This window comes from Peromyscus eremicus, chromosome 16_21 (assembly GCF_949786415.1).
Source record: "Peromyscus eremicus chromosome 16_21, PerEre_H2_v1, whole genome shotgun sequence".
NCBI lineage: Eukaryota > Metazoa > Chordata > Mammalia > Rodentia > Cricetidae > Peromyscus > Peromyscus eremicus.
Window position 1 is genome coordinate 36743527 of NC_081432.1, and position 24036 is coordinate 36767562.

A 24036-nucleotide genomic window follows, 5' to 3' on the forward strand; every position below is an offset into this window, starting at 1 on the left:
TGATGTGGCTCAGCTCTAGTACACACCTTTAATCCAAGAGCTTTCTGCTTGAATATTGTAAACAGGATTTAATAAAATCAACCATGGGCCGAGAGGCAGAGCAAGCAACCAGTTGACAGGAAAAATCCATAGAGAGTGGAGGTAGTCAGGAAGGAGGACAGAGAGATATAGGTGCACAGGAAGTAGAAGGTGGTGGGGGAGAAGACACGGGACAACATTCGGTTGGAGTTTTTGTTTGAGATGGTGTAGGAGAAACTGTTCTTTCTGGGATAACAATGAAGGAGGAAGCAGCTGGGTGCTTTCTCTGCCTCTCTGAGCTAGCAGGTTTTCACCCCAGCATCTGGCTCCTGAGTCTTTAATGATAAACTAGAACCAAAGAGCCTCAGTTAAAAACAACACCTTCCCCCATTGCTCTGGCCAACATCCAAGATTTCATCCTACATGCCTCTCTTCCTATCTCACTCCATCTCTACCCTAAGCCAAGCTCTAAGAAAATCTTCTTGGTTATGTTTTCACACACATCCTGAAATCTGACATCTTCCCCAACCTCCCCAGGGCAAGCCAGGCCTGCATAACTTCATCTTTCCGCTGGTGACATGTGAGACCGCTGAAGTCCACTAATGCTTGGCCATTCTGGAGTCCCAGCCAGTCCTATCCCCCAAACCTTCCCCACCTCCTCTCCCTCTTCACCTGCTTCTCTCTTAGCTCCTTGTATCACCCAAGGAAGAGATTGAGGACTGCTGTGCTGCTGGACACGAGTGTTCGTGTATCTTTCCAGTTACCTTTGTCTTCTCAAACTGATTTCTCTCATTTCCAGGCAGACTTGCCTGGGATCCAGGCACCAGGAGGAAGCGTCTACTTTTTCTTCGGGATGTGTGTGTTTGGCTTGGTTTAGTTTGAGACAGGGTGTTGTTTTGTTATCCAGGCTGACCACAAATTCCTGGGCTCAAAGTGACCCTGTTGCCTCAGGCCCCTCCGCAGCTGAGATTGCAGGCAAACACCATTGTACCTAGGTTAAAGAAACCAAAACCAACTATGTTTACACAAGTCACCTGGGCACAGAGTGGGAGTCAGCAAACCTTTTACAGCATGTTCTTCTTTGTAGTCAATGCTACTGTCCATTAAAAATGCAAACACTCTTGGGAAAAAAGAGTCAATGAAATCCAGAGCTGTTGTTTTGAGGGAAAAAAATCATTACAATAGTAAAGCCTCTGGCCCAGTGATTCTCAACCTTCCTAATGCTTCGACCTTTTAATACAGTTCCTCATGTCGTGGTGACCTCCAACCATAAAATTATTTTCATTGCTACTTCATAACTGTAATTTTGCTATTGTTATGAACCATAGTGTAAATATCTGTGTTTTCCAATGGTCTTAGGTGACCCTTGTGAAAGGGTCATTGACCCCAAAGGGGTCGCTTGAAAACCACTGCTCTAGCCAGCCTGATCAGGGGAAAAGACAAAGGGATGCATTATGGGTGTCAAGAACGAGAGAGGAAACATCTCTACAGACCCTGAAAAAAAACAAAAAAAACACGGGTACATTATGGACAATTTTTTGCCAGTTAAATTTACCGAAAGTGGACAGATTCTATGACAGATAGAAAGTAACAAAGCTCAGATCAAGAAGATATAGCAAGACTGTAAGTGTCACTCAGTGGTAGAGAACTCGCCTCGTTACAGTTTCCATGTGCAGCACCCCAAACGGAAAGAGAAGAAGGAAGAGGAGGATGGGAGGAGGAAGCCTCCACCACCGGAACTATTCTGTATCTCTTTTAAAGAAATTTAATGTGTGGGTTATAATCTCCCACAAAGAGAACTCAAAATCGAGGTAACTTCATCAGTGAACTCTACCAACACAAGAGACAGGGCCTCTCCTAAGATAATTTTCTCAGATGTTGTCCCAGTAACAAAACACTGTCACCACAAGACTATGTGTTATGGACTGATGGATCAATGAAACAGAAGGTCCACAGAAAATATCACTTATTGACAAAAGCACCAAGGCAATTCAATGAAGATTGTATATATATATTATAAATTATTATACATAATATAAATATATTAACATATAAATTATACATAAGTTTTTGGAAACAGGATCTCACTATGTAGCTTCTGCTGACCTCTGGAACTCAGAGACTGGCCTGCCTCTGCCTTTCTATTGTTAGAATTAAAGACATGCGCCACCACACCCAGCTTCTCTCTCCCTATTATTTTTTAACATTCATTTTGTTTTCGAGTATGTGCCTGTGGTTGTACGTGCATATTCCAAGATGCACCTGTAGCAATCAGAGGCCAAGTTGTGGAAGAAAAGCTGGTTCTCTCCTACCATTTGGGTCTCCGGGATCACACCTCAGGTCGTCAGCCTTAGTGCTAAATACCTTTACCTGCTGAGCCATCTCATCTCATCACCAGAAAGCATATTATTTTCAACAATAATACTGGAATAATTTGATGGCTGGTGCAAAAATAGGAGTTCCAACGCTTTCCTGATACAAAAACTCAAAATTAAACACAGGCCCAATGTAAGTTTAATGTATAATACTTCCAGAATAAAATACAAGAGAAACCATTCACCTAAGGTTTAAATTTTATTAACTTCAAAACTATCTGTTGCTACGTATGGCAGCGCGTGCCTGTAATCCCAGCCCTTGTGAGGCAGGAGGATCGCAAGTGCGAGGCCAGCCTGGGCTTCACAGAGACCTTATCATCTCTAAAAATCAAAAAAATTAATAAATCTAATTTGACTCTTCCGTTGAAATATTCAGGTCTGTCTCCCTACGAGAAGGAGTGCTCACGGATGTCGCATTAAAGACGTGTTTCCCGTAGGTGAGACTTTCCAACTGCAACGGACCCACCACCTTCTTTTCAATTCCTGCGTCCCCTTTAAGAACCCAGCCATGACATCATCGCACGGACGCCGCGCAGCCTACCTTGGCAACGCCCGGCTGTCCTTCCGGGCAGCCTCAATTGGCTAGCCAGCGCCAAGAGGCCCCGCCCCCTCCCGTCAGCAGTCCGCCCCGGCGCTCACCGTCAATCAGGCCAGTCCGCAACTGTGATTGGCCGCGGGGTCGGGTTCGCGTAGGCCGCGCACTGGGGGAGGGGCGCGGCGCCCCATCTCGAGTCGCGGCCGTCCGGGTCCTCCCGCGCGCCCTGTAGCCCGCCGGTCCTCCTGCAGCCCGCCTGCTGGGCAGGGCCGGCTCGGCCCGGCCATGGAGTCCTACGACATCATCGCCAACCAGCCCGTGGTCATCGACAATGTGAGTCCGGACCGCGGGGTTGGGGGAGGGCTGTGTCCCGCCCAGGGGTCGCACGCGGCTCCGCGCAGTGGCCGGCGCTGGTGGGGCCAGTGCCCACTCGCTGCCCCCGCGGGGGCCAGGTGTGGGCCTCGGGACCACTTCCCTCGGAGCCCGGGATGTGCGGGACAGCTGGACATAGCCAGGCGGTCCTTGATGCCCTAGGCCGGTGGACGCGTCTGTCTTGGGTGGAAGCGCTGGGCAAGTTTCGACCCCCGATCCTTTGCTTATTATGGTCAGCTTTGGACGCCTGGTGTAGGTCGGCTGACATTTGACCTTTGCACACTGCTGGCCTCATCTTTTGGAGGGCCTGGTGATCTTTACAACACTTCCCAAGGGGCTGCACCCAGAGGCAAACACTGCACGTTAATTTCTACCAGCCAAGTACCCACCACCACTTGGCAGCCACTTTGCGGCTTTGACGCCCCCACTCTTTAAATGGAGAGTGCAGGACCACTTTTCCCAGGACGGAGCAGCAGCAGTTTGGGGTAGTTGTTTGCAAGCCTGAAAGGAAAGAGGTCCCGCTTCCCGAGGCTTTGTCTTTCAGCGCCTGGGTTCTGCTTGCCTTCAGCTGCCCTGGGAGATGCCTAGCCTCAGAACCCTTGCCATAGCTGGGGTTCTCTGTGGCTGTGCCTAGATGATACCTCTGGTGTGTAGGCCTTGGAGTTTTTGACAGTGACACACTTCTGCTCTTTCTGGGAGCTGACTCCTTCCCACGTGACCCCCCTGATGGAGTCCCTTTGTGGCTGCCTTTTTTTGGAGCACCCATGTGGACTCCCTTAGATCATAACAAGGTGTTTATCATGGAGACTAGTTCTGGGTTTGGGAATGTGCTTGTCTGAACAGTGCTCTGGCAAGCTGCAATGTACAGCAGGCTACTTCCCTTCTTGGTGGCCAGCAAGCTTATGCGCTTAGAGACACCCACTTGGCTCCTTTGGGGCTTGGAGGCCCTCTCCTATAACTTGGACGTGTTTGTTTCTGCTCTGCATGGCTAGAGGGTTGTGATGGAGATTGGTGGGCAAAGGGTATGTATGAGAAAGTGATTCCTTTACTGAGTGGAAGGCTTTCCGGGTTCTTGTTGAAATCCTAGGTCCAGCATCCAGGCTGGAGCAGGGCCAGGGCCAGTCTCTCTTACTCCCCAGGAAAGGTACTTGAGAAAGCCACCAATCTTTCCATCCACCAAGTGGTCTCCCTGGTGGGCCCAATATGTGGTGTGTTTCTGCTGGTGAAAAAAGGCATGGATGACACTGAGGGGTAGCATCTAGCTATCTTTGGAGTGGAGCTGTGTTCCTCCCACAGGAACTAGCCATAGCATGCACAGAGGAAGCTGTATGTAATGGTTTCTCTCTCCTCACTGATACCCTTCTGGTGCGGGTGATTGTTGGTAACGGGGTTAACCTGTGCACTGTAGAATATTGAGCAGCAACCCTGACTTCCTCCTGCTCGATGCCCCTAACAGTCCCTCTCATCTCCCCCTTGAGTTTCCAGACCCAGCCAAATACAAATCTCCAGGGCAGGAAAGGCAGCATCACTCCCAGTTTTGAGCTACTAGTGCCTGTGAACGATCTCGTCCTCTAAGCGGGGTCTCTGGTTTCCTCCCTGCCCAGCTTTGGTGGGGCTGCCCGCTCTCTCTACTTGGGGACACTGACGGCATCTGGAGCCGATGGCAGGAGCTAAACATTGCTTTTCCTTGCAGGGTTCCGGGGTGATCAAGGCTGGTTTTGCGGGAGACCAGATTCCTAAGTACTGTTTCCCAAACTAGTAAGTGTTGCTGGGGCAGCCGCCTCCCCTGACCGCCCTTACTTGCTTTTGGGAAGAACATGGGCCCTGTGGTCACAGCTCTCTTTGAGGGCGGCTCCCCTCCACCTGTAAGAGGAAACACCAGATTGGTGGGGTTAACCTGAGCTCTGGGAGAGTTCAGTGCTCGGTTTCCTCTTCAGAGCCTCTTACCTTTGTTTCTGGCTGAGCCAGAGAAGAGGAGAAGCAGCTGGCATTGCCCTGGGGATGGGGTGTGGTGATGGTTATAGCAGGAATAAAAGGGACCTCTCTCCAGGGAAAGAGCTAAACTCCCACAGAGAGTCGGGGGGGGGGGGGGAGGGAGGGAGGATACGCAGCCACCCCTGCCTCCCTGGAAAGGTTTTTCTGGTTATTACGAGTTTGGGTGCAGCGGCTTGAACCCCTAGCCTCCTGAAAGCTAAGCGTACATTCTCAGCTATACCCCCGCAGCCCCTAAAAATGTTTTCATCAGGGCTTATTTATGTTTAGCATGTAGGAAATGTTCTGTCTAGCCCTCTCCACACACCCCAGGTGGTGCTGGTGGTGGCAGGAATACCAGAGTGGTACCATCCTAGAGATCCTGGAGTGCCTGGGCCCTGCCTGCCCACTGGGAAGTTTCTCTCGGGAGCCTCTCAGAGCTTGAAGGATGTGTCGGTGGCCTACAGATCAGAGGTGGACCCTGAAGTCCCCTGGAGTGGCTCTAAGAACTACAGGCCTGTCTAGGGACAAGGCCAGCCTGGGCGTGCTGAGGGTGCATAGAAGGGCTTCAGCTTCCCATCTAGAACTCTGGGTGGGTGTCAGGGAAGGCTGTTGGTGGTACGTGGGGAATGTGGGTCACGATTTGGAATGGCGGCTCATCCGATACGTGCTTGCCAAGAACTGAATCTCGGTTCTGGAAGCCATGGCAGTGGGGAAGGACAGTGGCCACTACACGGCTCTAGGGTTATCCTCCACCTGTTAGCAGACGAGAGGGTGGGCTACAGAAGGCTCATCCCTTGCTAGACAGAGCCAGGCCATGCAGGGGTCCTGATGTTCACACTCAGCCCTCCCTGGAGAGAGACCCATTCCTTCAGGCCCCAAACGGCTTGTGCTTCTAAAACCAATGCTGCTGCTGGCCCCCTCCCCATAAGCCTAGGGTCTGACCTTTGCCCTGAGCCACTTGGCAGTACTTAGACTGGCCACCGGCTAGAGCTTCGCGGTTGGGCTACAGTTTTCCTGGACGCAGCAGGTTCAGCCATGCCCCTGCCCAGCTCACTGATCTTCTGTGTCCTTGCAGTGTCGGACGGCCCAAGCACATGCGGGTCATGGCCGGAGCCCTGGAGGGGGACCTTTTCATCGGACCGAAAGCAGAGGTAACTGGCCCTCCGTTGAATTCCTCGGTCACAGGAGAGCTGGTTGGTGGTCAGAGCAACCTCTTTGAGGGTTTCTGTGCCTTTTTGCCCCCCCCCCCCATTTCGGTTGTTTAGTGCTGTGTATGTGGCAAGACAACCCCTGTTCTGTGAGATGCCAACAAAATGTCCCTCCTAAGGAACATGGTTGGGCCTCCCGTCCTCATTCAGAAGCTGTTTAGAAATTATAGGAGAAAGAAATGATCAAGATCACAAGCGTGTGATCACAGCACTTGGGAGGGGTGGAGGCAGGAGGATCAGAAGTTCAAAGTCATCTTCAGCTACCCCCAAAAGTGACTGAAGAATTAGAATCACCTAGATTGGATGGACCTGATCCCTGCTCTGAGGAGGGCTGGGGCCATTTCTTATTCATGCTAGGCTGGCATAACCTGGGGACTCCACAGCCAAATCAGACTCTGAGGGAGCCAATATAGGGCGTGAGGGAAGAGCCAGCCCTACATGGGCAGGAGTCAGGTAGGCCCCTGGGGAATAAAGGAGCAGTCCTGGGCCTGAAGGGGGAGGCCTGAATAGAAGGGCAGATGAGCGGTTCCTGGGAGGTGAGTACCACCCACTGTTGTAAGAGAAGCTTGTGTCCACTAGAGGGGTAGCTGTGGGCAGGTAGAGGTGGCACATCCTATAGAAGATAGATAAGGGCTGATTAGAGAGCTGGGCCAAGAGGCCAGAGTCCCAGCTGTACTCTGGAAGAATGATGGGCCCGGGTGGCCTAGGAGGGACCATGCTGACAGGAACACTGGCTGGATGGTGATGGACTGCTGCAGATGGATGCTGATGAGGGCATGAGGAGACACTGTAGACAGTTTAGGCAGTGAGTGAGGAAGCACATTCATGGGGTAAGAGGATGACTGGCTGTGGGGTGGGGCACGTTTCCAGAATTCTTTCCTTGGGTAGACGTAAACAGTGTGTCTTTAGAAGGCCCCAGTGAGAAAGCAGACAAGGAGTCTACTGAAGTTCATTCACCTGGGGAACCAGAGACTTTATTGATGGGTATGAGTGAGAGGCTAGTGTGGGAGCAAGGGAAACCCACAGCAATCTTCGCTCTGCCGTGAGCCTTCCCCAGCCTGGATACGCCAGCACCTCTCAAGGCCCTGAGACCATGTGCAGTTAGGGCAGAACTGCCTGTGAGTGGCTGGGAGGTACGGGAGGGAGAACTCTGAGGGTCCCGTGACCCTCCCACCGCCTCCTCTGAGGGGACCTCAGCAGGCCTGCTCAAAAGGTTTCTTGCAAGCAGGTACAGCTGACCTGATAAAATGGCTCCTCTCTTGCTTGGAGTATTTATTGTGTTCTGTAATGCTACCTCTTCCTTCAGCTCTTAGAGTCTTTCCACACACATACACACACTCCCTTCAGCAGTGTTCCCTGAGCCTTGGAGGGGTGACAGATAACTGGCGATTCTCCAACTTCAGCGGAGCACCAAGCCCTCATATCGTCTCGACCCTCTCTCCATGTCTGTAGTCTTGGTGGTATTCCTTCTGCAAAACACAAGTAAAAAAAAATGGGAAAAGGGAAACAGGAAGACATCCACGGGAAGCGGACAGCCGTAAGACCCTAAGTGCGAAGACAGATATTCGGAAGGCACATCACATTCATGTGACAGACTCAGTGCAGTTGTTAGGGCCTGTGACTTTCCCCAACCGTGGTGCATTTCTGTCTGAGCTCACAGTACCAGATGTAAGTTCCTGTCTCCTGAGCAGGCCTTAAGCTAATCAGAAAGTTGGTTGTATCCATAATGGTTCATGCCATCATTGCACTAACTGGCACATCTTGCCTGGCACTTCCATAGTGTAGCATGCCAGGTCTGCCACCAAGCAGAACTTTGGACCATAATTTTCTCCAGCAGTGCTATGAAAGTTAACCAGGGGCTGGGGAAACTTCAGCTTAGTCTCAACTGGACCTTACCAAGTCCTGCAACTGAGGCATGCAATGACATCAGCCAGCAGGGTCTTACATCTGGTTTTGGTATACACCCAACAGCATGACAGTAGCCTTTATTGTTTAGGGGACTTAGAGGGCCTTCTCAGTCAACCCACCCCAGCACCTGGAATCTCATTAACCTCAAGTCCTCCAGAAGTCTATTTCATACTCTTGCAAGGTATCTTACATTTATTCTTTAACTTTTTTGGTTTTTCGAGACAGGGTTTCTCTGTGTAGCTTTGCGCCTTTCCTGGAACTCACCCTGTAGCCCAGGTTGGCCTCGAACTCACAGAGATCTGCCTGCCTCTGCCTCCCGAGTGCTAGAATTAAAGGCGTGCGCCACCACCACCCGGCTCATTCTTTAATTTTTACATGCAAGGGTTGTTGCAGAATCTCTTAGTTACCTTTGTGGGTGTCTTAGGGTTTCTGTTACTACGACCAAAAAGCAAGTTGGGAGGAAACGGTTTATTCAGCTCATGCTGTTCATCATCGAAGGAAATCAGGACAGGAACTCTTACAGGGCAGGAACCTAGAGGCAGAAGCTGATGCAGAGGCTGTGGAAGACTGCTGCTTACTGGTTTGCTCCCCATGGCTTGCTCAGCCTGCTTTCTTACAGAACCCAGGACCACCAGCCCAGGAATGGCACCACCCATAATCAGCTGGGCCATCTCCCATCAATAACTAAGAAAATGCCTTACAGCTGGATCTTATGGAGGTATTTGCTCAATTGAGGCTCCCTCCTTTCAGATGACTCTAGATTGTGTCAAGTTGACATAAGACCAGTCAGCACAGTGGGTATCATCCATGCTTCACCCAACCACAAAGCCCCCGAGAATGTCTTAGTTGTGCCTGGCCCTTGCCCCGTTCGTGACCTGATTTCCTTCCCGTCCTTGCTCCCTTAGGTGCACTGTTAAGTCTTTCAGATGGGTTTCCACATCCACAAAGCACTCAGGTTAGCATTGTGTCATCTGTATAATTAAACCTTCTTACCAGGGTTGCTCAGGATGACAGAGCAAGGTCCTAGGCCACCATCCCATGAGAAATAGCAGGGTTGTGAAGGGAACCTTGAAGTATTTTGAAAGTCCATTCCAGGCAAGTATTAGTTTTCAGAAATCCAAAGCTGAGGAGCTACTGAAGTAAAATATTAGTGAAGTCCAGTACTGAATCAAAAGATTCCATCCATTTGTATCAGTTATATGGCTTCCTCATCCGGGGATACTTTAATGGGTCCTTGATGCATTTTCCTTCCTTTCTTTTTTTAAAGACAGTGGGGTTTTGTTGTTGTTGTTGTTTAATTTTATGTTCATTGGTGTTTTGTTGGCGTGTATGTCTGTATGTGGGTGTCAGATCCCCTGGAACTGGGGTTACAGACAGATGTGAGCTGCCATGTGGGTGCTGGGAATTGAACCCAGGTCCTCTGGAGGAAGTGTCAGTGCTCTTAACCGCTGAGCCATCTCTCCAGCCCCAACATTTTCCTAGTCTTGATGAACTCCGTACGGCTCAGGTGGCTCAAGCTGATCAGACCTAAGGCCAAGGGCACAGTATTTTATACCCACCCACCTCGCAGTTGGCTGCACCTTCTCAACTTAGACTGGCGCGTCCTTAGTTGCCATTCCAATACCTCTACAGCCAGATGGTACCTCTCCATTTGCCACACCTGGCGGCTGAAAGGACTTCTGTTTGGGTGACTCATCTGTGTTCGCCTCCAAGAGGAAAATATTCACAGCATACCCAGGGGAGGAAGTTGCCCAACTCTGGTCAAACTTAATCCTTTCACCTGCATGGCTAAGCCATTTCCATCACCTGAGACTCGTTGTCTTTGATGTTCTTGGGCACTACCAGGAACCAAGGAACACCTAGTACCAGCACCCACCCAAGCCCAAATGGGTTGTTTTTTTGCTTGTTTGTTTGTTTGTTTGTTTGTTTGTTTTGGGGGTGGGGGGAGCATCGTGAAACAAAGTCTCTGTAACCCTGACTGTCCTGGAATTGGCTAGGTAAACCAGGCTGGCCTTAAACACACAGAGATCCACCTGTCTCTGCCTTCTGAGTGATGGAATTAAAGATGTGTGCCAACACACCTGGTCCCAATAGTTGGCAAGCCAGTAAATTCATACTTGAGCATGGGGTTTCCAGTCACCCTGTGCACGGTCCTCCCCTGCAGGTGTCCCTGGCTACCTCATTAGGGAAGTGGCTGTTGTGACCTCTGTCCCAGAAAAGCTTCCTCCACCAGCAGCTGGCATAGTGGGCTCATGAACACCGCTCAAGCCCTATCCCTGTGCCAAGATCCCTGCTAAGTCAACCTTCTTCTGAAGCGCGGTTAATAACATCCTGTCGTGCCTAGTGACTGGAGTGCCATGTGCCAGCTCTCTCAGTTCTGTAACCGTCACTCTTAACCAGTGCTTCCCACAGGTTCCAAGTCCTTGGATCTCAGGAAGAGCCCTTTAACATAGATCGGAGTTGTGTGCTCTTTGGTCCCCCACCTGTACGCAGCAGCAAGCCAATGCCACGATCTCCGTTTTTCCACCTTTCTTTCCAAGTCCAAGGCTACCATGGAGGGTGCTAGCCATGTGTCCTTGCTTTGCAGTTCCCCCTCCACACAAGCCAGTTCCCTCCAGGCTTCAGTTGCTCATCTTATCACCCAGGACAGGGCACTGCCGCTGTTGCTACAAGGAGGGATACTCCAGCACACCACATGGGAAAGCAGATGCCCGTCCTCAGTGAGGCTTTAGCTGCCCGGCTCATCATCTGGAGTAAGAGCGACGCTGTTGCTTTTCCCAAACTCACCTCTGTAGTTGGTTGGGTTTTTTTACTCTTTGTTCTTTTGGGGGCCTGCCACCCAACTCCCAAATAAATACACACAGAGGCTTATTCTTACTTATAAATGGCCGGTCTTAGCTTGGCTTATTTCTAGCCAGCTTTCCTTAAATTATCCCATCTTCCTTTTTGCCTCTGGGCTTTTTCCTTTTTTTACTTCTGTACATCTTGCTTTCACTCTTACTCTGTGACTGATTGTGTGGCTGGGTGACTGGCCTCTCCTTGTTCTCTTGCTCCTCAATCTTTTTTTCCTTTCTTTTTCTCCTTCTACTTATTCTCTCTGCCTGCCAACCCCACCTATCCTGTCTCCTGCCTCGCTGTTGGCCATTCAGCTCTATATTAGTCAGGTGTTTTCGACAGGCACAGTAACACAGCTTCACAGAGTTAAACAAATGCAACACATCTTTGCATCATGAAAACAAATGTTCCACAGCATAAACAAATGTAACACATGTTAAAATAATAGTCTACAGCACATCTTTGTTTTTGTCGTATCCTGCTGACTACCAGACATGTTGGAAGAATTCCTTCCCAAGGAGACAGCATCTTTCTCCTCCTTCTAAGGTTCCTGCCATAAACCAAAATGCAAACTCCATCCGTTTACCCTGGGAAAACTGGTTTTTATTGTGTGGATGAGGGGCTACTTAGAGGAGGACGAGGAACCCCTAAGCACCTGGAAAGTTTTCGCCCATCATGGTGGGGTCTCCCTTCAGTTAACCTTCCCCAGCATATGTACTCGGCACCTCTCAAGATCCTGGAGCGACATACAGTTAGGACAGAGTGCCTACAAATGACTGGGAGGAGTCTTGGGTGAGGGTCCGGTGACCCCACCCTCTCTGAGGGAACCGACAGGCAGCCGGCACGGCTGGTCTGATGAAAATGGCCGCTGTTTGCTCAGAAGACTCTGCAGTAAGGCATGTTGCCATCTTCCCTGGTCCTCAGCCATGTGAGGCCAGCCGAGCTCTGGGAGCCTGTGTGATACCCAGGGAGATAGCCAGCAGGCAGAGGCCGGAGGCAGCTTCATGGAGGGCCAGGTGCTATGTCCGCTTTCTCCCCGTCCTCCAGGAGCACCGGGGGCTGCTGACCATCCACTACCCCATGGAGCACGGTGTGGTGCGAGACTGGAATGACATGGAGCGCGTCTGGCAGTACGTCTACTCTAAGGACCAGTTGCAGACCTTCTCTGAGGAGGTGTGGTAGCTCCCCTCCCCCACACTCCCGCTTTCCCGATTGTTCTTTCCCTGTCTGCATAGTGGTAGGACTTTTCCAGCTCTCTCTGTGTGAGCATGGGCACAACCAGTGACTGCCAGAGTTGGTCAGGGCCGGGTCTTCGGAGGGACACGCGCTGTCCAGTGCTGCTCTTGGCTCAGGAAAGAAAGCTGTGTTGGAGCCTAGCTTGTCTTTGTGTGTGTGTGACTCCCTCGTCTCTCATAGCATCCTGTCCTTCTAACGGAGGCCCCGCTGAACCCCAGTAAGAACCGGGAGAAGGCAGCAGAGGTGTTCTTTGAGACCTTCAATGTCCCCGCACTGTTTATCTCCATGCAGGCCGTGCTCAGCCTGTGAGTGCCCCAAGTCCTGACGTCCCCGGGGGGGCACAGCCTCTTGATCCCCTCCATGCCTGTTTCTAGTGTAGTATAAATAATATCCCAGGGTCCCTTGCGGGGTTGAGGAGGTCTTCTCACCTCAGTGGCTGAAGTAAAAGGATGCTGACCTGGTGGCAGGTACGCAACAGGACGCACAACGGGAGTGGTTTTAGACTCGGGGGACGGGGTCACTCACGCTGTCCCCATCTATGAGGGCTTTGCCATGCCACACTCCATCATGCGGGTAGACATTGCGGGCCGTGACGTCTCTCGATATTTGAGGCTGCTGCTGCGCAAGGAAGGGGCCGACTTCCACACCTCGGCTGAGTTTGAGGTTGTCCGGACCATCAAAGAGGTGATAAAGGGCATGGGGTTGTGGACATGGCTGGGGTTGGGGAGGCCAAGACATGAAAGCAAGCCCTGGCCACAAGTGTCCCTGCTACGGTCAGCTTAAGAGTGTGCTCTGCCCATACAGCGAGCCTGCTACCTGTCCATCAACCCGCAGAAGGACGAAGCTCTAGAGACTGAGAAGGTGCAGTACACCCTTCCAGACGGCAGCACACTTGACGTAAGTGGGCAGGGCCCGATGGTGGCTGGTAGCCGATGCTGACCTGGAGGAAAAGGACTGGCTACTCTGGAGAGCTTCAGTCTTCTTCTCCACAGGTGGGGCCTGCACGCTTCCGGGCCCCTGAGCTGCTGTTCCAGCCAGACCTGGTGGGGGATGAGAGTGAGGGGCTCCATGAAGTGCTGGCCTTCGCCATCCACAAGTCTGACATGGACCTTCGCCGGACACTGTTCTCCAATATTGTGCTCTCAGGGGGCTCAACACTCTTTAAAGGTACTGTTAGTTTGTTGGTTTTAGTTGGTTGTTTTTTAAGAGACTCAATTTAGAATTAAATCATGCCAGGCATGGCGGCATATACCTGTCATTTCGGTACTCAGGAGGCTGAGACAGGAAGATCATGAGTTCACTGCCAAGCCTAGATTACATAGGATGAGACATTCATTTAAAAAAAAGAAAAAGAAACCAAAACAACCAAGCACTAAAATAAAGGTTTCCTTAGCTTGTGACTAGACGGTGAGTTTGCTGTGGAGTGCTCAGTTGAGGCATCTTCAGGCAGGACGTAGGGTCAGGTGGCATTGTATGGCTTTAGGTTACATCTCATGTCAGTCTCTCAACAAGCTGTACCCTCCAGGGTGCTGGCAGAGAGACAGCAACAGCTAGCGGTCTAAGGGCCACCATGGCAAGGAGGCTGGCTGTGGTCCAGGCTTGGCCGTCCTTGTATCCACAGGCTTTGGAGACAGGTTACTAAGTGAAGTAAAGAAGCTCGCCCCAAAGGACGTTAAAATCAAGGTGAGCCTGGAAACCTCTGGGGAGAGGGAGCTGAGTGGTGCTGGCCTTCAGGGAGATGGGGACCCCTCTGAGCCCAGGTTCCCCATTCTCCACCCTGCCGCCCTACTACTGCCTTGGGTTTGAGGGTGGTGGCTGTGTAGGGACAGGTGGTTATACAACCATTTGCTCCTTCTAGATCTCAGCTCCTCAGGAACGGCTGTACTCCACATGGATCGGGTGAGGTGGGGCTCAAGCTGAAAGGCTTCGGGGGAGACTTCTCCAAGGCTTTGCACTGGCCGGGGAGAAATGGATGGATTTCTTTCCCAAGTAAAAGGATAGGAGTTCTGAGGACCCGGGGATGGCAGCTGGCCCAGCCCACAGGTACCAAAGACTATTGTCTCTCCGTCTTTACAGCGGCTCCATCCTCGCCTCCCTGGACACCTTCAAGAAGATGTGGGTATCCAAAAAGGAATATGAAGAAGATGGCTCCCGTGCGATTCATCGCAAAACCTTCTAACGCCCAAGGAGGCTGGACATAGTGGGAGAGAGGGAGGAAAGGGGAGCCAGAGCCCTTGACCCCTTTTGGTCTGGGTTCATGCTCTAGGCCTAGGGTCCCCTGCATGCCCAGACCCCGGAGCAGGTGACGCAGTCATGCTCGCCTGTAGCCCTCCCCTCCCCCTGTGCTCAACATACACACACAGACACACAGAGAGTAACGTTTAGCTGCATGGATGGCAGTCCCAGGCTGGAGCACAGGAACTGAAGAGTCTGCCAGTGAGTTGGTGTGGGTGACCCTCTCAGGAGGCCATTTTGGCCTGTGGTTCCTTGCTCCGATCTTGAAGCTCCAAGACCAGACATTCACATGCTCCGTTTGTTCTGACAGGCTCCAACTGGGGCTAGAGTCCCTGGGTCACTGGAGTGGGCGGAGGGGGCAGCCAGGAGCTCCCATTAGGGTGGTGAGGCACATTGGTGTGTGTCATGCCAATTTCTTCTTCCTGGCTTGCCAGGGCTGCCTGGACCCTTGGACACCCAGTTTTGCTGGGCAAATGTCCTAGCTAGGACTGACTAGGGAACAGTCCTCCATTCCCAATGAAGGAATGTGGTCAAGGGTCAGAGCATCAGAGCCATGGGCAGCCACACCTTGTGGTCTGCCCCACTCCCTGTCAAGGCACTACATTGATTTGCTATTCCCCCCCCACCCCTTCCCTCGGTGCCCTGGACAGGAAGGGATTATGGTCTTTATTTGCTGAGGGAAAGCCACTTCATCCGGAGTTTTAGACCCAAAGGGTAGGCACCTCACCTCCCTCAAGAAAGGTCTTCACCATGGCCAGGGCCCCACCTCCCTCTCCAGAGCTGAACAATAATTTAACACAGTTGCCTGAAAATGATTCTTTTTATAAATCATTATAGTAATAATTATGGACAAAGCCCAATGTGTGGCTCTGATTCTTGTGGCTTTATGTGCTCTCATTTGCTCACTCACCCTTGGGGACGTGGAGAGAAAGGACCAGAGGGAACTCAGCACGACACTGGCATAGCTCAGGAGCTTGAGGCCTTCGGTGGTTGGCAGGGCAACGGGACAAGTGAGAGCAGCCTCATTACCCTCTTGCCCTGACCTGCTAGGGGAGGCAGAGCCAGGCTGCCTTCCCTGCATGTTCCTGGACAGGGCCGCCATGTGTGTGTCGCCTCTCACCCAGGCCTGCAGAGGCACGCGGGTGCGGGCAGTGATACAGATTGCCAGCCTAGGGCCGGATGAGAAGGGCAGCCTAAGCATGGACCGTGCTGGACAGGAAGAAGCAGAACACAATCAGGAAGTCCTGCAGGCAGTGAGAGCTCAACAAGTCGGGGGTGTGTGCTTGTTAGTGTGTCAGCACGACACGGCTTTGATGGAGAACCACAGGGCTTAGCCCCGAAAAGCATTCAGCTCAGAGGAGAACTAGCAGCCATTTTGGAACAGTGTTGGGCCAACAGCGTAAGGGCAGAGCCAATAGGTGGGGCATGCTGGCTTGTAAGAGCTTGGGGCAGTCAGTGATTAGGGAGATCCTTTGACAGTTGTTGGCGAGGAAGGGTAAACTGGTCTGTGGCACAGTGACATAAACCAAAGAGGTCAGCTGGGCTAGCATGTGGAGGGTGTGGAGGAAGTTGTTGAGCTGTGTGCTAGGTGACAGTTTTCACTATGGAAGGATAGTGCCCAGAGCCAGGTGTTGAAAGCTACAGGCCAAACTACTGATCGGATATGTGTGCAGGGGATTCTGGGCGGCCGTACAAAGCATAGCATCAAAGTTTACACAGAACCCTTCGCTGAGAGACCCTGCCAACCAGCTCTTGTGCAGGGTTCTGCTGGCACCACTGGCTCCGGGCCACCTGTGTTTGGAACCTTCCTGCTGAGTTCCTCCCTCCTCACAGGCCCCTCTTGTCGGTCACCAAGCCTTGTCTCCTGCAGTCCCCGTCCTACCCAGCCGAGATCATGACCCTGCTCCATTCTGCCCACCCAGTGTGCTTGCTCTCATAATTACTGCGCGGGTAACCACCTCAAATCTGTAATGCGTTATAAGCCATACAATAAAATATTCATGAGTCCTTACTGATATGAGTAAATGTAGCCATGGGGGAGGAAGACACGGCAGCCTCCCTTCAGTAGGATTCCGGTTAACGTAGACCTCCACTTCCTGGGAAAACTAAAACAGCTGGAGTGATGCTGGCAAATCACTTGTGGGAACCACGCTGCTGCATTTGAGGTCTTTTGCATTCCTACCTTAAGAGAACCCGTCCTGGGTCGTTTTGCTTGCTACCTCTGCTCCTGCTGCTCTCTCCACAGGAACCACACCTTATACATGTCAAGGTCACATTCTTTTTTTTTTTTTTTTTAAGAAAATTAAAAAAAAAAAATGGCTTCCATAGCCCCCATAGCTTCTGGCAGGAAAGGCCTGGTAAGAGCTATAGCTGAGGGGAACAGCTAGACTAGGTCTTGTGTTGCACGGATTCACAGGTACGAACTCCTGGTTTTATTCTAATGCTGACAAACACTTAACTGTGTACGCAAGCACCAGGTTAGACTATATACATGGGTTCCCTACCTCTGCTTGGAGGGCCTAGAATCAGTGGCACCCCATAAACAATGAGCAGTGTCCAGGTCTATCCTTCAGTTCCCTAAAGGGGAACACAAGATAGACCTATGTCTTGTGGCATTGGGAAGAACTCAAATGACTAAAGGCAATAACCGACCGACTTAAAGCAGCCCCCAATGCTCCAATCTTTAATATATTAGAGACCATACAATAAAGTATCTGTGAGTCCTGACATGTGACTAAATAAGGCTGGGGAATGGCTGTTGATAAAGTGCTTGCCATGCACTTGAAGGCTTGAGTTCACGTGTAGGATTCCTCCCCTTGAGTTGGTGGGGTGTCTGTATTGTCCCAAAACAATGCCAAGACAGGCTGTTGCTTCCTTTTGGCTGTCCCCAGTATTTGATGGTAAGATCTTATTGCTGAGGATACGCACATATTGGTCACCGGACATGTAAAAATCAAACTGTAACTGACGGGAAGCTTCCTCCCTGCTGGCTAGCTCTAAGCACTGGAAGGTGCTGTGGAGGCTGCTGTGGGGAGTTAAGTCTTACCTAGCTGTGAACTGGAGTGACTGGCTTGGCAAGAGATGCCCATGGGTGCATTGGTGGCTCCAGTGTTTGGGGAGTAACCAACCACTTCTCTGACTGAAGAAATGCAAGCCTGGGTGCGCACATCTGTCCCAAGAACCCATGCCTGGGGCAGCTCACTTACCCAGGGGTGAACCTACTGCTATTTTGCTAAAAGGACGGTATCAGCCTCCCCTCTGTCCACCCATAGATTAGTGCAGCTCTCAGACCTCAACAGAGAAGCTGGTCTGTACAGTGGATAGTGGTGAAACAAACTCACAACTGGTCAAAGTGCAGAGACTAAGGACATCTGTTTATTACTCCCCATCCCCAAGACTCAGAGCCAACATGGAAGAGGGGCAGAAAGTTTGTAAGAGCCAGAAGCTGCCAAGGACTGAACTCAAACAGTGTCTTCGGGATGTGACAGGACAGTGCACTCAGGAACTCCCAGCAGCTGTGACTGCCTGCACAAGAGCAACCCAGTCAACATTCTAGCATGATGTGGACATCATGAACCCTCCCCCTCCCCTAGTCAGGGACTATGGACAGTTGATTGTCTCTGAGGGGGAAGAGTCTGTGTTCTTTAAGTTACTGATAGGTTGACTGTGTTCCAACAGATACCCAGAAGTATACAAACAGCACAAACAGGAGTCAGGTTAGTTATTAAAATTTAAAAACCACTGAAAGTGTCATAGAATGAATAAGACAGGAACTGCCCCAGACATCGCAATGGAATATGACTCCCAACTGGACCCTCTTGATGGAAAAGACATTGAATAGCTCGGTTTGTGACACATACCTGTAATTCCAGCAACCAGGAGACTGACACAGAAAGATCTTGAGTTTGAGGCCAGCCTGGGCTATACAGCGATATTCCTCTCTCCCTCTGTCTCACTCTTTCTCTCTCTCTCACACACACACACACACACACACACACACACACACACACACGCGCAAATCTAATGGGAACATTTAGGAAAACCTGAGGTCTAAGGATTAGGTGATTGAAATATATAAACTACCTTCCTGGTTTTTGATAGTTATACTGTACAGATTAGGTAGTCTGTAAGATGGAACACAGGAGGGGGTAGAGATATGGCTCTGGGTTTTTTAAAAGGCACACTCTGTGGGTAAAGACACTTACCACACAAGCTTGACGTCCTGAGTTAATCTCCCAAATCCATACAAAGGTGGAAGGACAGAACAACTTCACAAAGTTATCCTGTGTGTGTGCACTGTGGCTCATGTGCCCACAAACACTGCACATGCATGCACACAGATAAATTAAAACAAAAAAATAGCCGGGCGGTGGTGGCGCACGCCTTTAATCCCAGCACTCGGGAGGCAGAGCCAGGCGGATCTCTGTGAGTTCAAGGCCAGCCTGGACTACCAAGTGAGTCCCAGGAAAGGCGCAAAGCTACACAGAGAAACCCTGTCTCGAAAAACCAAAAAAAAAAAAACAAAAAAACAAAAAAATACACACCAGGCTTTAATCCTAGCACTCAGTTTGGATTCTCTGAGGTGAATCTCTGAGTTTGAGCCAGCCTGGTCTACACAGGGAGTTCCAGACCAGCCAGTTATATGGTGAGACCCTGTCTCAAAACGAAAACAAAAAAAACCATACACACATGTATGATGGAGCATCAGACTGGCCATTTACAAAGGGTCCTGGATATGGTTATTCCTGACCTTGCAGATAGTTTAATGAAGTCTCTATTTCTCCTTGGTGACAGGAAACAAACCAGAGGTTCAGCTGAAACCCTCTTTCAGGCAGAACCTGAGATTTAGTCTACATTTCCTTCTTACCCAGAGGTCCAAGGAGGTACAGGATACTCCATGTGACTAACCAAGTGAGGTTCTCAGCCTCAGCTGCAGACTAGAAGCACTGGGAACTCTGAAGCTCTGCTACCCAAGTCCCACCCCTATGGACTACACTTCAGTGGTCTAGTATGGCCTCGCTCCTAAGATTTGTAGATCTCCAGATTCCAAAGTGCAGCTAAATCAAAGACTCAGGAATTTACTAGTCTGTTTCTTATTGCAGCTATAAAAAGTTAATCACAAACGTAGGGACTCAAGAATGTAAATTTATTATCTTACATAGCAGCTCAACAGGGTCTCCCTGGGCAGAATCAAAGCATTACAGGCCTTCATATCTGCAGACTACTCTCTTGCCTTCCCTCCAGAGACCACTCGCATCTCTTGCCTCAAGACCTCTTTCCCGGGTTGTCAGCATCATTAAGTCCCTCTCTGTATTCCACCTGGATAACCAAGAGTCTCCCTAATTTTTAAAATATTTATATTTATTTAGTGTGGGTGTGTGCCACAGCACATGTGTGGAGGGCATTGAACAACTAATGGGAGTTGGTTCCCTCCTTCCAGCATGTGGGCCCCTGGGACTGAACTCAGGTCATCAGGCTGGACAGCTGGTACCTTTACCTGCTGAGCCAGACAAGTGGCCAACCAGACAGCTGTCCCTTGTTCCCATCTCAACCTTAATTCCTGTTTGCTATGTGACCTAAGGTATGTACAGGTTTTGGAGTTTAGGAGCAGACATTTGAGGTTTAAGATGCAGATCAGATTATTGTTCTGCCTACCATAGCCTGTAAATGTCCTGGAGATTTTCCTTTCTGAACTGGTTACAATCCTTAAAAGAAAAACAGCAAGGAGATTTGGCAGTGAGAAGCCAGGGGAGCACAGACTAACTTAATGATCTAGCTCATCCTCTGCAGTTTGAAGGAGTGAAAAGAAAAGGTAGAGACTGCAGACAGGAAAGCTTCCCAGGAGTACCCGGAGAGTCCAGGAACAGACCGTGGGAAACAGCATTTACAGTGGGGTTGTCAGAGTAAGATTTAACAGCATGTGGGATCCCTTCCCCACAGGAAAGGCCTCGAGTGGCCAATCGATGCCTGAGCACTTGGAAACAGAGGTGGTCACTCAGAGTGGAAGCAATAGCTTAGACTGCACCTTCCAAACAGGTCAGCAAGATAGAAGAAGGGCCTTTCCCCAGGCTCTCTATCCCTGAATTCGAACCGAAAAGTATGTATGCTGAACATCTGCCAAATTGCACCAACGTATCATACATACACATGGTGGCCGAAGTGAGCTGCTATTAATTTCCATGGGTATTGTGAAGAGAACTCAACATTTAAAAATTTAGTAAATCCTTAGATGTCAGTACTAAGTTCAAATGATCATTATTATTTTGAGTGACAGTCTGTCTATGTTGCCCAAGCTCAGGTGATCCTCACACTGCAGACTCTCAAGTAACTGGAACCATAAATGACGGCACCATGTCCACCTTAGTGTGTCTCTCCTTTCCTCCTCCTCTCCTTTAAACTTGGTAGGTGGGGTTGGAGATTTAGCTCAGTGGTAGAGTGCTTGGTAGAAAGCGCAAGGCCCTGGGTTCGGTCCTCAGCTGGGGGCGGGGGGGGGGGGGGGGGGGGGCGGGGGGGGACGGGGGACGGGAGACGGACGGACACGGGACACACCAATGGGGGACTTCGCCTAAATCTAGATTCAGGGTTGGAGAGTGGCTCACTAGCATGTGGCCCAGTTATTCCATCATTAGCACTGCAAAAACAAAAACATCAAGATCCACACAAGGTCCAAATATCGCCATTGCTTCCACCCTTTAAAATCTCCCTTAGTTTCTGCCCCCTCCATCCTTATATAAAACTAACTCTATACTGATTTTACATTGAGTAGATGTCAAACCAGTATTAAGAGATAGCTGATCTCAATATAAAAAAAAATCTATAGAAGCCAGGTTGTAGTGGTGGTGATGTGATACACACTTTTAATCCCAGCACTCGGCAGGCAAAGGCAGGCCGATCTCTGTGAGTTCAGGGCCAGCTTGGTCTACAGAGGGAGTTCCAGGACAGCCAAGAATACACAGAGAAAACAAAAAAAAACTACAGAAGACTAGCTAGCCACCTATGGAAGGAGCCAATACAATGGCTAGTCTTTATTAGAGAGAAATTTTCCATCACATTCTGAAAAGTTAACGCAGGGGTTCAGTGGGCCAGTTGGTGGGGCACCAGTTTATAATGGGTTCCACAGCTTGGGCATCGCTGAGCGTCACCTTTGTGCAGCCAAAACCAGATAACAGTACAGTTGTCCTCTTCGCCTGAAAGGGAAAAGGTGGTTCAAAGTCATCCAGCTCCAGCGTACAAAGGAGACTTCAACATTCATCTCTTTCCTGCAGACACTTCTGAGACCAAAAAACCAACAACCCACAAAACCTGCAGTTGACTCTGATCACTTCAAGTTCTGCTCTTTCAAATTAAAAAATAGGGCTGAGTGAAATAACCTTGTATCAGGGTCACTGTAGGTTCCAACAATTCCATTCCCTACGCAGAATCCCAAAGTGGGATAAGTATTTGTTTGTATCCCTAATGCCTGGCATACAAGTTATTATATATATATATATATATACATATATATGCATATGCATATATGCATTGTGTTTGTGTGTGTATAAAAATCTGGGCTGGAAAGATGGTTCAACAATTAAGAACATGGATTGCTCTTCCAGAACCTCAGTTCAATTCCCAGTATCCATATCAGGTGGCTCACAACCTTGCTTGTATAACTACAGCTCCAGGGCATCTGAATCTGGTGGCCTCTCATGCATATTGAGGCTTGAGACGGTCAGAACCCTTTACAACAATTTATACGAGTATTTTTATGCACACAGTCAATCACATGCACGTATCTGAAGCAACTTACAGACATCCTGTGTAGCAGGTTATAAACAAATGGACCAGAAAATAAAGGCAAGGTACTTACAGATGCAGCCCACTATTCGCTTGTTGGTGATGGACGGGACTAAATTAGGATCTTCCTTGGTGCCTGAAGCTGCCTTTGGAGGTAGCATATTGTATGGATCCTGAAAAAGACAAGAAGTGACTAATTATGACAGACATCCCCCACAACTAACTACACCGCAAAGGGGCTGTTCCTACAAGTTGGGTTTCCAGGACCAAATGCTGGCTGACAGGAGACTCCTCGAATCCCATCCACGTCCAAGGGCTCCAGAGGACACAGAGAGTTTTTCCTCACCAGTCCCTTCTCAGATGCTATCATGATCTCCCTCTCCAGCCCTGTAGCCTGCTCCTCATCAGTAGGAACACCACCTAAGAGAAGGAAAATGAATGTCAACAGATAGGACCGCGAATAAATACACGCTAAAACGATCAACACGGGAAAGGTGACATTGTAAGCGTCTTTGGTGGGCTTCCAAGTATTTCCACGGTCCCCAAACCCACTGAGTCATGACTCCCAGAGCCTTAGGAGAAGTTTGTCCCACCAACCGCCACCAAAGCTTGTTTTTCGACTTTTTTTTTTCTAAAATCAAGTCAATGCGAGTGTCCTGGCTGGGGATGGGCAAGCAATCTGAAAGTCGGTCCAGTCCTTTCTGATCCCTCCAATAGTCCCTGTCTCCCAAGGTCACCCGGCACCTTCCAGACGGGGCACCTTAGCAGCGGCCAATCGGGTGGGGCGGGCGGGCGGCCGAAATCACAGCCAGACCGCGCGGAACGCAGGCTCCCGGAGCGGAAGGTGGTCAACGGGGCCCGAAGGCGCTCAATGGCAGACCCCGCTCGCCCGCCCCGTGACCAACCACCCCGGAGGCCACGGACACCGGCCTGGCTCGCCCAGCGGGCCACGGACCTGCAGAAGCCATGGAGCGCGTCGCAACCGCGCCACCGGGCCCGCGGGCCCTCAGGGCCTGCGCCGCCAGAGCGCCCACTCCGCGAAGTAACCTTGAAGCCATCTCGCCCGAGACAAGCAGATGCACTTCCGGGAACAGGCTCGGCAAAGACAGGCGGGACTTCCGGTGATGGGCGTCCGTCAACGTCCAGTCAGCCTTCCGCTTCCTCTCTCCCCCCCCGCCCCCGCCTGCCGGAGCGGCGAAGGTAGATGCTGCGCATGAGCAGCTCTGCCTCTTCGCCCGCCGCGCAGACTCCCTCAGGCCCGGAGGCGTGGTTTCCGTAACCATGACAGCGGCTTTCGGGTTTTTGTGGCTGTTCGCTGGCGTGCTCGCGCCTCTGAGTCCCTGCCACTTAGGCGTTCCCGTGGTGGAAGTGCTGTTGGAAGCTTAAGTTCCCCTCAGTCAGGGACCTGCTGCTGCACCACAAATGGTGCAAACTTGGGCGTGAGCTCAGGAAGACTTCTTCGTTTGCTTGCTATGCCTGTTAGTCGCGGGTTCGGGTCTTCAGGCAGAGCTTTAGCCATCACCAACTTGTTGCATTGTCCCACCCTGTCAGAATTGGGCAGGAC

General features: G+C 50.6%; 2 protein-coding genes across 2 annotated transcripts; one reads left to right on the top strand and one right to left on the bottom strand.

The window, feature by feature from the left end:
• Positions 1-3098: 3098 nt before the first annotated feature.
• Positions 3099-15569, top strand: Actr1b (actin related protein 1B). Its single transcript, XM_059281785.1, has 11 exons — positions 3099-3261; positions 4994-5058; positions 6350-6425; positions 12273-12398; positions 12642-12766; positions 12929-13145; positions 13266-13358; positions 13454-13628; positions 14083-14144; positions 14320-14360; positions 14538-15569. The coding sequence occupies exons 1-11, from the start codon at positions 3214-3216 to the stop codon at positions 14638-14640; spliced, it is 1131 nt and encodes a 376-aa protein (XP_059137768.1). The 5' UTR covers positions 3099-3213; the 3' UTR covers positions 14641-15569.
• A 6124-nt stretch (positions 15570-21693) lies between these two features.
• LOC131926516 (cytochrome c oxidase subunit 5B, mitochondrial) lies at positions 21694-23590 on the bottom strand. Its single transcript, XM_059282018.1, has 4 exons — positions 23428-23590; positions 22819-22892; positions 22546-22645; positions 21694-21883 (listed from the first exon to the last, which is right to left on the bottom strand). The coding sequence occupies exons 1-4, from the start codon at positions 23528-23530 to the stop codon at positions 21771-21773; spliced, it is 390 nt and encodes a 129-aa protein (XP_059138001.1). The 5' UTR covers positions 23531-23590; the 3' UTR covers positions 21694-21770.
• Between the last annotated feature and the right edge of the window lie 446 nt (positions 23591-24036).